This window comes from Cuculus canorus, chromosome 1 (assembly GCF_017976375.1).
Source record: "Cuculus canorus isolate bCucCan1 chromosome 1, bCucCan1.pri, whole genome shotgun sequence".
In the NCBI taxonomy this organism is placed as follows: Eukaryota; Metazoa; Chordata; class Aves; order Cuculiformes; family Cuculidae; genus Cuculus; species Cuculus canorus.
In genome coordinates, this window is record NC_071401.1 from 65084178 (window position 1) to 65098001 (window position 13824).

General features: G+C 45.1%; 1 protein-coding gene across 2 annotated transcripts in view; it reads right to left on the reverse strand.

Moving 5' to 3' along the window:
• ECRG4 (ECRG4 augurin precursor) overlaps positions 1-13824 on the reverse strand; it is a 36703-nt gene continuing 22879 nt past the window's right edge. For both annotated transcript variants that reach the window (XM_054056429.1, XM_054056427.1), the window contains exons 2-5: positions 5721-5840; positions 4852-4899; positions 2410-2567; positions 1-582 (exon numbers count right to left, since the gene is read on the reverse strand). In XM_054056429.1, coding sequence (XP_053912404.1) covers positions 421-582; positions 2410-2567; positions 4852-4899; positions 5721-5817 — 465 coding nt within the window. In that variant the 5' untranslated portion in view covers positions 5818-5840 and the 3' untranslated portion in view covers positions 1-420. The remainder of the gene's footprint in view (positions 583-2409; positions 2568-4851; positions 4900-5720; positions 5841-13824) is intronic.

Consider the following 13824-nt stretch of genomic DNA (forward strand, 5'->3'; position numbering starts at 1 on the left):
GACACAAATCTGAACGAGGAGGCACATCTGAAATGTATTGGCTTATATTGTGTATTCTACAGCCAAACTAGATGATACAATGTAATTTTGCAATTGATCCTAGAAAAGCAAATGAAAAAGCCCGTTAAAAAAAGAATTTGTAGCAACACAATTGGAATGAAACTCACTGTTACAAACTACTAAATAATGGCAACCTGTTTATTTTATCAAAAAAAGCTTGATTTCTATAACACTTCATATATAGTGTACTACTAAGTAACAATAATAAAAAAGACATGTTGCTTTCTTCAGAGTCTGGCAGTTCTTTTACTCTTGCTGTTTCAGACGGACAGAAGGAAAGCAGGGTCATTCTGACTGAGGGAAGACTCAGCCTCACCCAGTGCAGCCCTATAGGCAGCAGCTGTAGTAGGACAAATGGCATCAGTAATCATCATAGTTGACACCTGCTCCGTGCCTGAAGGTGTGTGGATTTTGTGGGCCAATTGGTGAATCTTCATCATAGTGGTGTTGGTAGTATCCACCATAGTATTCGTTACGAGCACGCCCTAAGCTTGTCCAGTAGGACATGTCATCTTCAAATTTCTGCCGAAAAAAGAAAATAGCTGTTTTCCAAGCCTGAAACTTTACAACAAAAAGAGTGAAATGGAAGCAATGCAAGAGGTACCTTTTGTTTCTTTCAGAAATACTGATCCTTTGCATATTTGCCAAAATCTTTAGATCTAAGAGGTTTTGTGACTTGTACCTACCTTCTCTATAGAATTATCAGAGCCCTAAGTGCAGGAATTGCACTGCCCAGCACCACCTAGGACCCACCACCACCCTCTCTGCCCACTGTATGGTGTTTAAACTGAAAGGACCTGCAATTGAAATGCTTGAGTATCTTTAATATTTTCTATTACCTTTTCAGTGGTAGGCTATGAAAACATTTCAAAGTTTTGCACTTAAAAATCGAAAGATCTGGTTCTCCACTTCCCTGAGTCAAAGTGAGTGCAACAGGCCCTCACATTATGCCTGTGCTCCTTCATTCCTATTTGGCATGGGTAAAAATTAATATACAGCACACCCTTCTAGCTATGGAAATGGAGAAGCAGTTCAATTCTGCTCATAACAGCAGAGGGATAACAGTATGCAAGGACATCAAATACTTGCCAAGTCAAAGCTTTTCCATCTGAATGACTCTTTGGAAATATTTTTGGCTGAGATTTGAAAAAAAAATTTTGCAAAATACACAATGGGTAAGTATGGCCCAAGTCCTTTGCTGGACCAAACAGTTATTTCATTGTTAAAACTTTGTCTTATTACTCAAGAAGACCTAAGTGGATTCATTGTGTCCCACAATAGGCCTCATTTCAGTTTTTTAAATGCATACAGGCACTCAGAGGAGAATTCATCTTATCTGCATGGTTTCTCCTTTTTACCTCTTAGCATTTGCCTCCAGTCTTCAGTTTCTGATGCATAAAACCACTTTTCCTATTTTTCCTATTGCTGTAAGGTGGAACAAGGGGGATATAGCCCTGCTGTTAAAAAGCCATTTTTATCTGCATAATGTCCAGGAGCAACAGAAAAAAAGTATCCTTCATTATTTCAGGCTAAGCAAAGGATTATTTTCTTAATTGTTCCAGCTTTGAAAATGAGTGCATTCATCTTCTAAGCAATCCGCATAGCATGAAGGTCCAAAATGCACTCCAGCTTTCCTGTGCCAATGCGATCTCATTAAACATATTCACACAGCTGACACAAGCCAGGAATTCAATGTCTATAAATATTTTTACCTCTTATTAACATAGAAATTATTCTACATGTGGGACTGCAACTAAATGCACATTTTCACCCTATTTCAGCACGTAGTAGAGATTTGTGCAGAGCTGGGAACTCCAGTATTTTTACAAATTAACTGGGTTTTTTTAAAAAAAAAGTATCCTTTTTATTTGAAGTGAGCTTGGCTGTATGTTATCAAACGGTTTTCCTTTTACATTCCCAGTTGTATGCATTACGTACGTAAAGTTAGTGAGGTTTCATTGAGGAATGCCAATCACGGCCATGGTGTGGATTTCTCAGCATGTTAAAAAGCAAATTGATTAGGTTGAGGCTGCCAAATTAATTTCCTGAAATACAATTGATTGCTTGGGGTCTGGCAGCCTATTTCTCAAAGCAAACTTTGTTGCAATTTATTAAGCTCAAGTTCAATAGCAGGCAAAAGCTCCACGCAAGATTTTGATGTTATTTTTCTCTATTAATCAAGTAATGGAGAAGTCTCTAACAAATACAGAGCTTACATGTCTGTGCAGTATTTGCTACTTTAAATAAAGGAACAGCGCTGCTTCTCCCCACGTGCCCCCGTAGCTCTGCATCCACGCTCTCATCCTCTCACACTGAAGTTCTACCAACACTCAAGAGCCTTGCACTCACCGCCTCATCGAATCCCAGGTACAGGAACTGCTGGTACCACTGCTGCACGTCGGGCTGGCTTCTGTCCCACAGCTGGCGCCTCTGGCGTCTTAAGCTGCTTAGAAACTCCTTGGCCGCTGTTTCTTTCACTGACACCTCAGGCTTCGTGGCAACAGGGGCTGAAATTAATTCCCCCCAAAAAAAGCATGCCAGGAAATTTTTAGTCAGCTCGAAGCATATTGCACCGAAAAAATGCTTCTCACATCATGCCATTACCTTTGGGCTTGGCGGTGTGATGTGTGTCACAGCAGTTAAAGTAATAAACCCAGGCATTATTCATGTAATGTGATCTCTCAGTCACCTGCATGGTCTTGAATTTTATATAAGTTGTTCTGAACTCAAAGACATAAGCTAAGTAAGAAATTTAAATAAATAAACCCTAACTGAAAGAGAGTAAACACACTGTGTTTGTGCTTTGAGGAGAGAAGTGGGAGACTGCCCTCTGCGTGCTGCCGTTGCAGAAACGGGAATGAGGATGAGAGGTAAAGTTAAAAAGCCGGAAGAAGCTGGAGAAACGCTGCTAACTTATTACGGTGAAGGGAGGCACACACAAAAAGATGGATTTTTTTTTAATCTGTTGCGTAAAAATGTAGCTTTTAAATAATGAGAGCTTCTAAATGCCACGTATGCCTGAAAATGAAAACCCATCAGGCTTTCATAGCACACAGCTTGATGGATGCACGGGAATGCCCTTGACCCAGACGTGTGGCCCAGCCTGCCCCACCGAAGAGGCAGGCAATTTGTTGCTGCTGCTAGAGGAATTTATGTGCCCCCGAAAGGCACAACAGCTGCAAGGACTGGCAAGCCCCCTGCTAGACACAGAAATGATTCGCCTGATACAACACGGAACGATGTTTGGTCTTCCTGAGAAACAAGAAGCATGTGTAGGAGTTGGAGGAACATCTTGGCTTCAGAGGTTTCATTGCAATGAAGGAGACGCCAGAAACATGGGTGTGGATGGGAATTTTCAGAGGATGCGAGGGAAGAGGCTAGAGTAGAAGGGGAAGTCAGGTGGACATGTTAAAACCATCGAAGCAGGATCTGCGCTGGCTTTCAGGAGGAGTCAAAGGACTGCAGCATGAAGGAGATACAAGAGGTAAATACGATAGCTGAGTTGTCGTAGGAAGAGGGGAAACAGCAGGCTGCCCTGTGGTGATGAGCTGGAAACTGATAACACTGCGCTCGAGCTGGGTGTTCTTACTGCGAAGCAGGACAGCTGAACAAATATCGCGTGAATGAGTCTCACACAAGGGACACTACCTGCAAGGGAATCTGTACGTATACTTAGCCTGCTGGATTTAGCACACAGCTGGAAAACGGGAGTGGGGCTGAAATTAAGGGCCTGTAAGTTCCCTCCACCATCAATTCAACGCTTTGCAGTTTTTCTGGTCAAGGCCACGTTGTCTGCATGCTTGGGAAGCCTCCCCCTGGGGGACCGGACCAAACAAGCCGATCGCTTCTGGGGCATAGGGAGAGTGGCTGTGGCAAGTGATCACTCCTGTCTGCATCCAAGCACTGCAGAACAGGGAGGCAGGGAACCTATTCACAAGGAAAACAGTTATGGATGGGGCACACATTTTTAAGACTGGTAAGGGGTGGTGGTGGCTGATGCCAGGAAAAACCCATGAGAAGTTAGGCAGGGTAACAGAAAGGAGGAGTCCCCTCTGTAGGTGGTGTAGACTTTTTTGCCTCAGCCACAAAGCAGGCTGAGGGGAGGCAAACAAAACTTCTGTGGTGTTTCAGTCTGCCTTCCATCTGCTGCAGTGCTGCTTGTCCCCAGACAGCTCCGTTTCCATCCCCTTTCCTCAACCAGCGAGCCATTCAGTGCATCTGCCTGCTGGGCCCTCTGCCATTATCTCTCCCATAGAAAGAGCAGTCTTCCAAGAAGGAAGCACATGTGGAGCCAAGAGAACAAAGGGAACAAGTCAAGGCATCTCAAGCAAGCCTGTTTTACACATTTTCTCCTCTACACCTGAGCCAGCAGTATTTCTATGTATTATAATTCCTTGGAAAACCTTATGACTTCCCAGAATAAACCAGATAAACGCTACATCCGCCACAGACACAGTGGAAACAATAGGTGCTGTAGACTTGGCAGAGCAAAATGCAGGCGCACTGCTTGAGGCTGAGAACCCTGGTTTTCAGAGGGGGCTGTGATAAGCAGAGCCTTGCCAGTTGCAAGTCCCAGATGGACACACAGGCACTGGCTCTGTATGCACAGGAGGATTTCGTACAGTATGTGGAGAGTGGCTGTGAGCTATGAGCTTTGAACCGGGTGCTTGTACGCTGCTCCTCTGACCACCTTCTTTGAGCTGGAGACAGACTGACAGCACATGGGCAGCTTTGATAGCAACTGACTCAAAGCAAAAACAAGGGAAAGCACTTTACTGTATCTTTACTTACCTTCACGTTTCTGAAGCATCAATTTAAGCTTATTTCCCCTTGAAACATCTAGATGAGCGTAAAAATAAAACACACGCATTTATTAAGAAGGAAATAACAACAAAAGAAAGATCATATGTCAAAAAATACTGGGTTTTGTCATCGCTCCAGCCCAACAGGCAAAACTCTGCAGCAAGTTTCCCCCAGAGCCTCCCTCTGCTCTCATTTCCACGCTCGAGTGCAACATATGCTACAGGGAAGCTTCAGACGCTCCAGCATACTCTGCCAGGTCTTCTTGGCAAGGGAACTTCAATACTGGCCTTCTTCGACAATTAAATGCTTATATTTTTCAGCAGAAAACTACAGCTGGTGCCAGTACCAGGCATGACACAGTGTCCAGGGTGGCACGATAACCCTGGAAAACTCTTTTTGGCGAGTGAGGGGCATGTTAACAACTGCAGTGCTTCAAAAGTTTCCCTCACAGGCAACCCCAAAGCCCATCACAGCTGTCATCCTGCAAAAGCCCTCTCCCAGAAGGGATCCAAGGCTTTAGCGACAGCAGATTTGCACGTGCTGACCTGCTCCAAAACGCTTTTATCCATTCGGAAAACAAGCGCTTTAAAAAAGATGCTCAACTTGCGCAAGTGACTGAACGCTTTCACCCACGCGTGATGCCAGAGGGCTTTTGCCCACAGCCACGCGCAATGCCTGAAGAAGGCCTTTCCCCCGCAGCCAGGCGTGATGCCAGAAGGCGGTTTCTGCCCACAACCACGCGTGATGCCAGAGGAAAGCTTTTCCCCGCAGCCACGCGTGATGCCAGAGGCTTTGCCCGCTCCCCAGGACGATGACGCTCGTCTTCCCCGCACCCCGGCGCTCGCTCGCTCACTCACCGGGGGCCCCGCAGAGCAGCGGGAGGAGGCAGAGGAGGAGGAGGAGGAGGAAGAAGGCAGCCCCGGGCAGGGTCCCGCGGGGGCACGGCGGCTGCATGGCTGCACGGCACGGCGACCCACCTGGGCGAGAGGAAACGGAGAGGATGGATTTGGGAGACGGAGACGGAGGAGGGGCAGGGAAGGGGCGAGACCGCCCGCCCCGACGCCACGGGTGATGGGCGGGGAGGTGGGGGGCGAGGGCGGCTGAGGAACGCTGCGAGCTTCGGGGGCTCCCCCGGGAATTCCCTGCTTTGAGCTGGGAGGCGTTTCGGTAGGAGAAGCCTCGCATCCCGTTCGTTTGGCATGGCGAGAGGAGTTTTTTGTGGTTGCGCGTAATCCGGTTGAAATAGTAAAGGACCTTTCAGCAACTCAACGCAGGATTTTCTTACAGGGGAATTAAAAAAAAAATCTGTAGCACATCATTTAACATTACCTATTAGGCCAGGTTCTCCGTTGTCTGTAGCAGCAAATGAAAACTGAGGGTTTGTCTTGGTGGGAAAAGGGATCAGAATCAATCAAAAATGACTCTTTGTTCTGGGGGTTTTTTTCTCTTTTTCTTCCCTCCCTTCCTCCCTCCCTTCCAGCTTCTCTCCCTTCCAGCCTCCCTCCCTTCCAGCCTCCAAGGCCACAGAAAACCACAATGTATTTTAACTAGTCTGCTTTAAAAAATAATTCAGGTGTCTTTTTCTAACAGACACGTTTAGCTTATAACAAGGACTTTGGGACCAAAAGCCAAATGCACAAACTAAAAGAACTCGCTCAGCAGGATCATAACTGTAATGGTGTCTAAACTTATGCTGCTTTTTCCTAATTCAGGTTTAATAAACTCCCCTCAGTGAATTCAGCTGCTCTCAGCTCTGTCCCCTGCAAATGTCAGAAGTGCCCCAGATGAAGCCCAGCAAATTCTCTGTCTTGGACACAAACTTCTTTCTTCCCTTACAGCAAAGACCCATGACACTCAGGAGAACGATACGGGCATCTCGCCTCCTGCTGAAGCTGTGCCAGAGTACAGCAACAAGCACAGGAGGGATTTAGGGGGAGGCGAGAGTCAGCGAGGGAGGGCTGGGCTCTCTCTGTAATCTACTTGTGAGAAATCTGGCAAGCGCTGGGGCCTCAGCTCCCTCATCCAAGGGTTGTTTCCACATTGGTTGCAGCTGATATATGGATATATACACACACATACACTGTACATACTGTATATATTGTCATTGTATATAAGTACATTTATTGAAAACATATGCGTGCATATGGCGAGGGAGGCACGCAGTGGTGTGCCACCTCCCTGAGATGAGATGTGGAGCCTGTTAGTGCTATTTCAGGCATGGCTAATTGTGGGGGTGGGAGAAAGCCCGATGGCTGGTTTTACCATTGGCCCTAAATTGCAGAATCAGCACCAGCACAGGCTGGTCCCTCAGCAGTTTCCCAGCCTCAATTGTAACTTCAGGCAACTGTTCCTGATTGCCCCAATTGTCTTACCCCTTGCAAAAAAAAAGTTCTTGGATTTGCAACCAATGCCTTTTCCCTGCATCCTTCTGCCTCCCCAGCACCCTCAAGTTAATGCTCAGGCCTCTCTGCTCACCCTAGTTGAAGAGACAATCATCAGTATCATGAAAAAGTGACATGGTCCATCCAGCCAAAGCACTCCTTGCTCTCTGCAGGAGCCACAGTTTTGGGAGGACAAAGAAGGAGCAGCACCTTCCAGACCCCTGTGATGCACTCCTATAGAAAGCTGTGTCCCAGCTCAACTCCCATGCAACTGGGAATCAAAATTATTCTGTCCTTTCTGTCACTGCTTTTGACTGTTTTTTCCTTACTGCCCCATGTTTCAAGTATCAGAAATCTTAAATGCCCTCTGTTGGGAGCAAATGCTTGTTCTTCAGAATCAATGTGCCCTTTCATGAGTATTACTTTGATGGCAACTTAACTAAAACCAGCTGAGGTTTTTGGATAGCTAGTTGCAGAATACAGCTGAAAGGGACAGAAGTGAAGAGCACATATGTAAAGCTACATGAAACAGCCATGATTTAGATAATTTATTAAACCCGGGTGATAATTGAGAGTTGGAACTAAGTGATCTTTAAGGTCCCTACTAACCCAAACCATTCCACGATTCTATGATTTATGGTCTACTGCTATGTTGGTAATGGCAAAAGGTGGTCAGCTTGTGGTAGTATCATAGTATCATAGTATCATAGTATAGTTAGTGTTGGAAGGGACCTTAAAGATCATCTAGTTCCAACCCCACTGCCATGAGCAGGGATATCTCCCATCCAGCCTGGCCTTGAACACCTCCAGGGATGGGGCAGCCACAACCTCCCTGGGCAACCTGTGCCAGTGTTTCACCATTCTCATGGTGAAGAAATTCTTCCTAATGACCAGTCTAAATCTGCCCCTCTCCAGTTTATACTCATTCCCCCTGATCCTATCCCCACAGCTCAAGCTTGTTCAGCTCGTCAGTTTGCAACAAGCCTCATGTGGGAGCTGGGGCTCTGCAGAACTTCAGGCACTCGGTGCCTCTGGGCCAAGGTAATTCAAAGCGCAGGAACCACCTCTGGATACCTAATATATCACTACGACTCAAGAAACTGCTGAGATAAAATGCTGTCTGGTGAAATCCAGAGACTGGATTGACTCAAGTACAAGGTTATTGCAGAAAATCATTGCTCTAGTGGTGGAAGAAATGATTGACAGAAGAATATAATGCTCAGGGTTAAACTGAGTGCAGTATCTTCCTAGAAGAGGTCACTTTCTCAGTGCAAGGGACAGAAGTTTTTGACAAGTAGTAAAAAAGTTGTGTAAAAATATAACATCACTTCTTTTCAAAGGCAGTGGTGAAAGGTGACTGATGTTTTTTCCAGTACCAATCTTTATTTCTGTTCCAGATTGTTTTACAGACTAAAGCAATGTTGCCCCGGGGTTGTAGTCAAACACATACTTTTAATAGAATCATAGGATGGTTTGAATTGGAAGGGACCTTAAAGATCATCTAGTTCCAACATCCCTGCCATGGACAGGGACACCTGCCACTAGATCACCTCCCAGTTTCTGCAGAGCTTGCAACTACTGCACTGTTATTAGAAGCATTTACCTTCAAATAAGTATCCTTTTCTATTGACACACCTGTGGTACCCCTTTCTACTATTTGCCATCTAAAACCACAGCTGCTGTATATGCAGCTGATACTGTGGTGTTTTCCTGTGTTCTTCCCATCAGCAGTGATATTGATTTCTTTAAAACACCCTTTGTGTTATCATGAAAGTGCTTAAGGCTTGTCTTCGGGCTTGGTTTGCCTCCAGTGGTGCACTGGTGCTAGGAGCTCTCTGCAGCGCATGGCTGCGCAGCATCCCCGAGGACTCCAGCTAAGCAAGTCTGCGCAAGTGATATCATTTGGTTAAATGTCTTTCATCACCACTGGTGACAATGGTAAATTCTTGGTGTCGAAATCTTGTTGAACGATGTTAATTAATGTCATCAGCAGACCTATTCCCCAGACAGCTCGGGGGTCAGGAGCAGTGAGCAGGGCTCCTTGCACGCACGGTGTAAAGCCCCATCAAGCGCCTTAGCGTAATGAGGATTGCTAATTGGAGGGATGCCTGCAGCAGGATAACAGGATGGAGCTGGCAGGTTTCATCACTTCCCCAGCATGAGGCTGGGCTATAGTCTTACAAGCCTGTGTGTTGAGGCAGAAATCTGGGAGCAATGCAAAAGAAAGCCACTCTGAGCCTGAGGTTGAGAAACAACAGACAGGAGCCAGTCAAGGAGCTTACTGGAAAAATCCTAGTCACTGAGCCTACTGCTGGCCAGCACAGTCTTCAGAGCCTCCAGCACTTTGTATACGTTTTTCAGGGTAAGCAGATATTGTTTGGGATAAGCAAATAAAATTTTATGTGATTCTTAAACAGTTTTGCAAATTGCTCCATGTTTGGTGACTGCTCAGGTGTCTCTGTTCACGCTGTGTGATCTCTGAGATTACGTGTAATGGTTTTAAACCCAGCAACTTCTAAAACTACCTAAACTGGCTTGAGCACGTTTGGCTGCTAAACTGATCTGAACAAAACAGAGAGAAAAATCTCTGTCTTGAAGCACCACTGAATTTTTAAGTGTTTGAATTTTTTTATTATTATTGTAAATTTTGCCCAAGATTGAATAATGAGAGTAGCAGAGGGACGCCTTTGCTTTTGCATCTCATCACAGTAGCTGTTGAGAAAACTGTGTTGTATTCATTAAAATGTGGGAGATAGCATTAGTAATGGCCATTCAAACATATTCAGAAATTCAAACCACAGAAAAGTGTATTAAAAAGCTTGATCTTGGCTTCTTTCCTTCAACCTTTATTAGGTTTCATGTTTTCATGCATATCAACACAATATTATTTTTAAATATAGTGTAGATTAAATGCTTGTGTAATCACAGGACTTCCAAAGCTGGATTTTTAAGGAAAAAAAAAACCCACCAACTACAACAAGACTTATGGTAGAATACTGAGACCTGGCATCAACTTATTTAAGTAGGCAAATAGATAAATTGGAAATTGGCCAGGGCTTGGAGGAGAGGCCACTTTATCTTTTACAAAGAAGTACCGTAAAGATTTTAATGATCCACTAAAATGACCCATTTGATCAAGAACATGGCAGCATTGAACTGTGTTTCCAATGCCCAGAAAATTATTCTTTTCTATTAATGAGGTTTTTACAGAATCTCCCAGCCATATTGCCCTGGTCACTAGCCTTAGCACAGAGGCACTCGGCACTCTAGATCATTTTCTGCAGCCTGTTCTAAGAACACTGCAGGAGTCATGTTTTCCTTCCAAACAGAAAAAAGAACATTTAAGTCATCAGCCACTTCTTTCCAAAACATTTTGAATTGCATACTATTTCTTCTGACTGATCCAGAGTCCTCCTGATAGTGATAGGACCAGCCCCAAGTTCCAGGACAAACACCTTTGCTTTAGGGAAAGTTTCTTTGTTGCTGGCTTTGAGTCTCATTGGCCTCGATGCATGGTTTGGGACACATTTCATCCTCTGTGTCTCAAGAAGAGAAATGCCTAGAGAAAAGGGACCCGAGGGAAACCTTATCACTGTCTACAACTACCTGAAAGAAGGTCGTAACAAGGTGGGTATTGGTCTCTTCCCCAAGTGATGGGATGAGAGAAAATGACCTCAAATTGAGCCAGGGGAGGTTCAGATTAGATATCAGGAAAAAGTTCTTCACAGAAAGGGTTATCAGGCACTGAAACAGGCTGCCCAGGGAAGCGGCTGAGTCACCATCCCTGGAGATATTTAAAAGTTGAGTGGATGAGGTGCTCGGGGCTATCGTTAAGTAGTGGACAGGTACAGTTGGACTCCATGATCTCAAAGGTCTTTTCTAACCAAATGATTCTATGATTCTCTGATTCTATGATTCTGTGAATTGGTTGCACCATCACTTTGGTCAATGTTATTAATAAATATTGGTGATTATATTTTCCATAGAAAATAGCCTAAAATACAGTCTTTCTCCTCTTCCCAGCCCCCTCTCCCCCATGCTTACATACTGGTGATATTTTTTGCAGCTTCTGGATGACCCTGTCAGATAAGAAATGATGTCTGTTGGTCTGTTCATCCTCTTCACTTCACTAACTGACAGTACTCTGCTGCCTTCACTATGGGATTAACCTTATTGCTCTCACGATAAGAACAGTGAGAAGTAGGTTAGTTTGGCAATGTTATCTGACCACACTGTTTCCTTGCTGCAGAGAGATACCAAAAAATCTCTCTCTAAGAAAGCCTATTCCTTTTTCTTTTCCATTGCCTCCAGTATATTTTTAAATAAACCTGGAATTATATGGCAAGTCTGTGAGACAGGTCTAATAGGAAAGAAGATGGAGAGGGACTGTAGTACATTGAAACATGTCTTTTTACCACAGCCTGATTTCATTCGAGCCATTCTTCCTTTCACTGCAGTCTCTTGGGACTCTTCTTTTGCTTCAAAACATTTTTTTCTGAACTCCTATTTCTGAGCTATTTTTGGCTTGTTTTCATTCCCTTGTTTTATTATTCACATTCAGAATGCACGCACGTTTAAAAAACAAAAAAACACAACCAAAAAAAAAAACCCCAAAACCCTGACAAAAGGGTGCAAATACTCAAAGATCAGTAAATGCAAAGTCTTAAAATTTGTAATACTAGCAATTTGATTTTAACACCTCTCTTCACATGCATTATTGCTGTCTTAATGGTTTGTATGTATTTCTGTTGTTTCCCCCAAACTCTGAACATTCTAATGGGATTTGTGATGCCCATTTAATAAAATAAGCTGACGTTGTGTTACATTGCGCTGCCAGTAACCACATGCTACTTACTTATGATGATCAAGCCCTTTCCTGCAGGGTATCCCACACCACTGCCAGCTGTCCTATACTGGCTGGCATGATTTTCCCATCTTCTTAGGCCCCTATCCAAATCCTCATCATGAGATCATTATTTCCTCCCTTATGTTTCACCAGAAGGCTGGTTTAGGCACACAGCACCATCTATCAGCAACTGCAAGACCAGGGGAAGCTTTGAGAAGAGGATTTTCTAGCGAGTTGCCACCTTCAGACACTTGGGCAGCTTCATCTTGGCTGGAGGATTATGACTTCCCTTGCCACCTGAAGTTCTAAGCCCCTTCACTGAACAGCACAAATAGTGTCTTCCTTTGTAAAGAGCATCACCATAGGAGCCAGCCTTTCCAACGCACAGTTCAGTACCTTATGATGAATCCAGCACAAACTGGAAAACAGCCGGAAACCAGGTTGTGCTTCCTGAGGCAGCTGCCTTACGCTGTGAGCTTAAATCACCACTCACTTACCAGCAATGGCTCTGGCAATTCAGTTTTCTGAAAAAGCAGACCCAGTTTACTTTTGCCGAGTTAGTTATCTTCAGGACTAGTGAGATATGATGGCTCAGGTAGGTAGTTTGCAAGAGCTGGGGCCAAGTAAGAAAGTTGTGGGAGAGTATGGCCAGAAGTGGGAATGTGATGAAGCTGATGAAACAGAACTCCTTTTTGCTGGAGATATCATGTCTACTGCACCATGAAGGGTACCCAGGGGCTGGGCTCACTCAACGCTTAGTAAGCACTGTCCCTGGAGCGGGTCACTGTGGAGAGAGGGATGATCTGAATCCACACTGATCCCATTCCACCTGAGCGCCCAAGCTGGATCACTTCCTCCTCCTGTCTTGTATTTGAGGCTTTACCAACACCTAAAAGTGGACTCTGCAGGGCAAATCGGTGTCTGCATGATGTCTTGGATGCATAGGGAAGTTGACTAGCACAACAAGCCTGCTTGCTGAGAAGCAAAGGGCTTGAGACAGTGATGGTTTCGCTCTACCCAAGTTTTCCTCCCCTGTGCCTCAGTCCCCACAACCTCAGCAGCCTGCAGCAATGCATGACAGCCTGGTTGGCAGGGCAAGCCCTGTGCATCTCATTTGCAGCCTCACCAGTGTGGATGTAAGCCTCAGAGACCTGCAGAGACATAGCATGTACCTACTAAGCATGTGCTTAAAAACTAGTTTTTTAATTTGAAATGGGACAAAGTGGGTGCATTTTGATGGGGAACAAAAAGGGGCAGACCCCAGGTGCCACCCCTTGCTCAATGTGAAGCCCCTTTTTCAAAGCATGGGAGCCAGAATGTCTCCCCAAGCCTGCTAGGCATTTTTAGCATAAACAAAACAACCTGCTTTCCCCCACCTGCCTTCTCAGGCAGGTAGGAATCGCATGGCTGGAATTTTCAGCACTGCTGCCAGCCTGCCTGAGGCAGGCTCCTGGCATGAAAAAGGTCTGCCCAAATGGTCAAAATACAGCAAGTCATCTGCAGTAGAGGGCAGGTGATTGCTCTCTCCTTGGGTCTAACACAAGCCTTTGGGAGCTTTAATAACAGGTGGCGTTTTCCAGTTAGGAGCATGATTCTCAGGTTATCGGAGCAGAAACCTCACTTGTCTTCCTGACGCTATCACATGTGACCTTACACCTCTCTTGATCTGCTCTGTGGTCGCTCCTGCTGGCTCTGCTTTATATGTGTGCTTTCCAGTTTCACCAACGCCTCGCC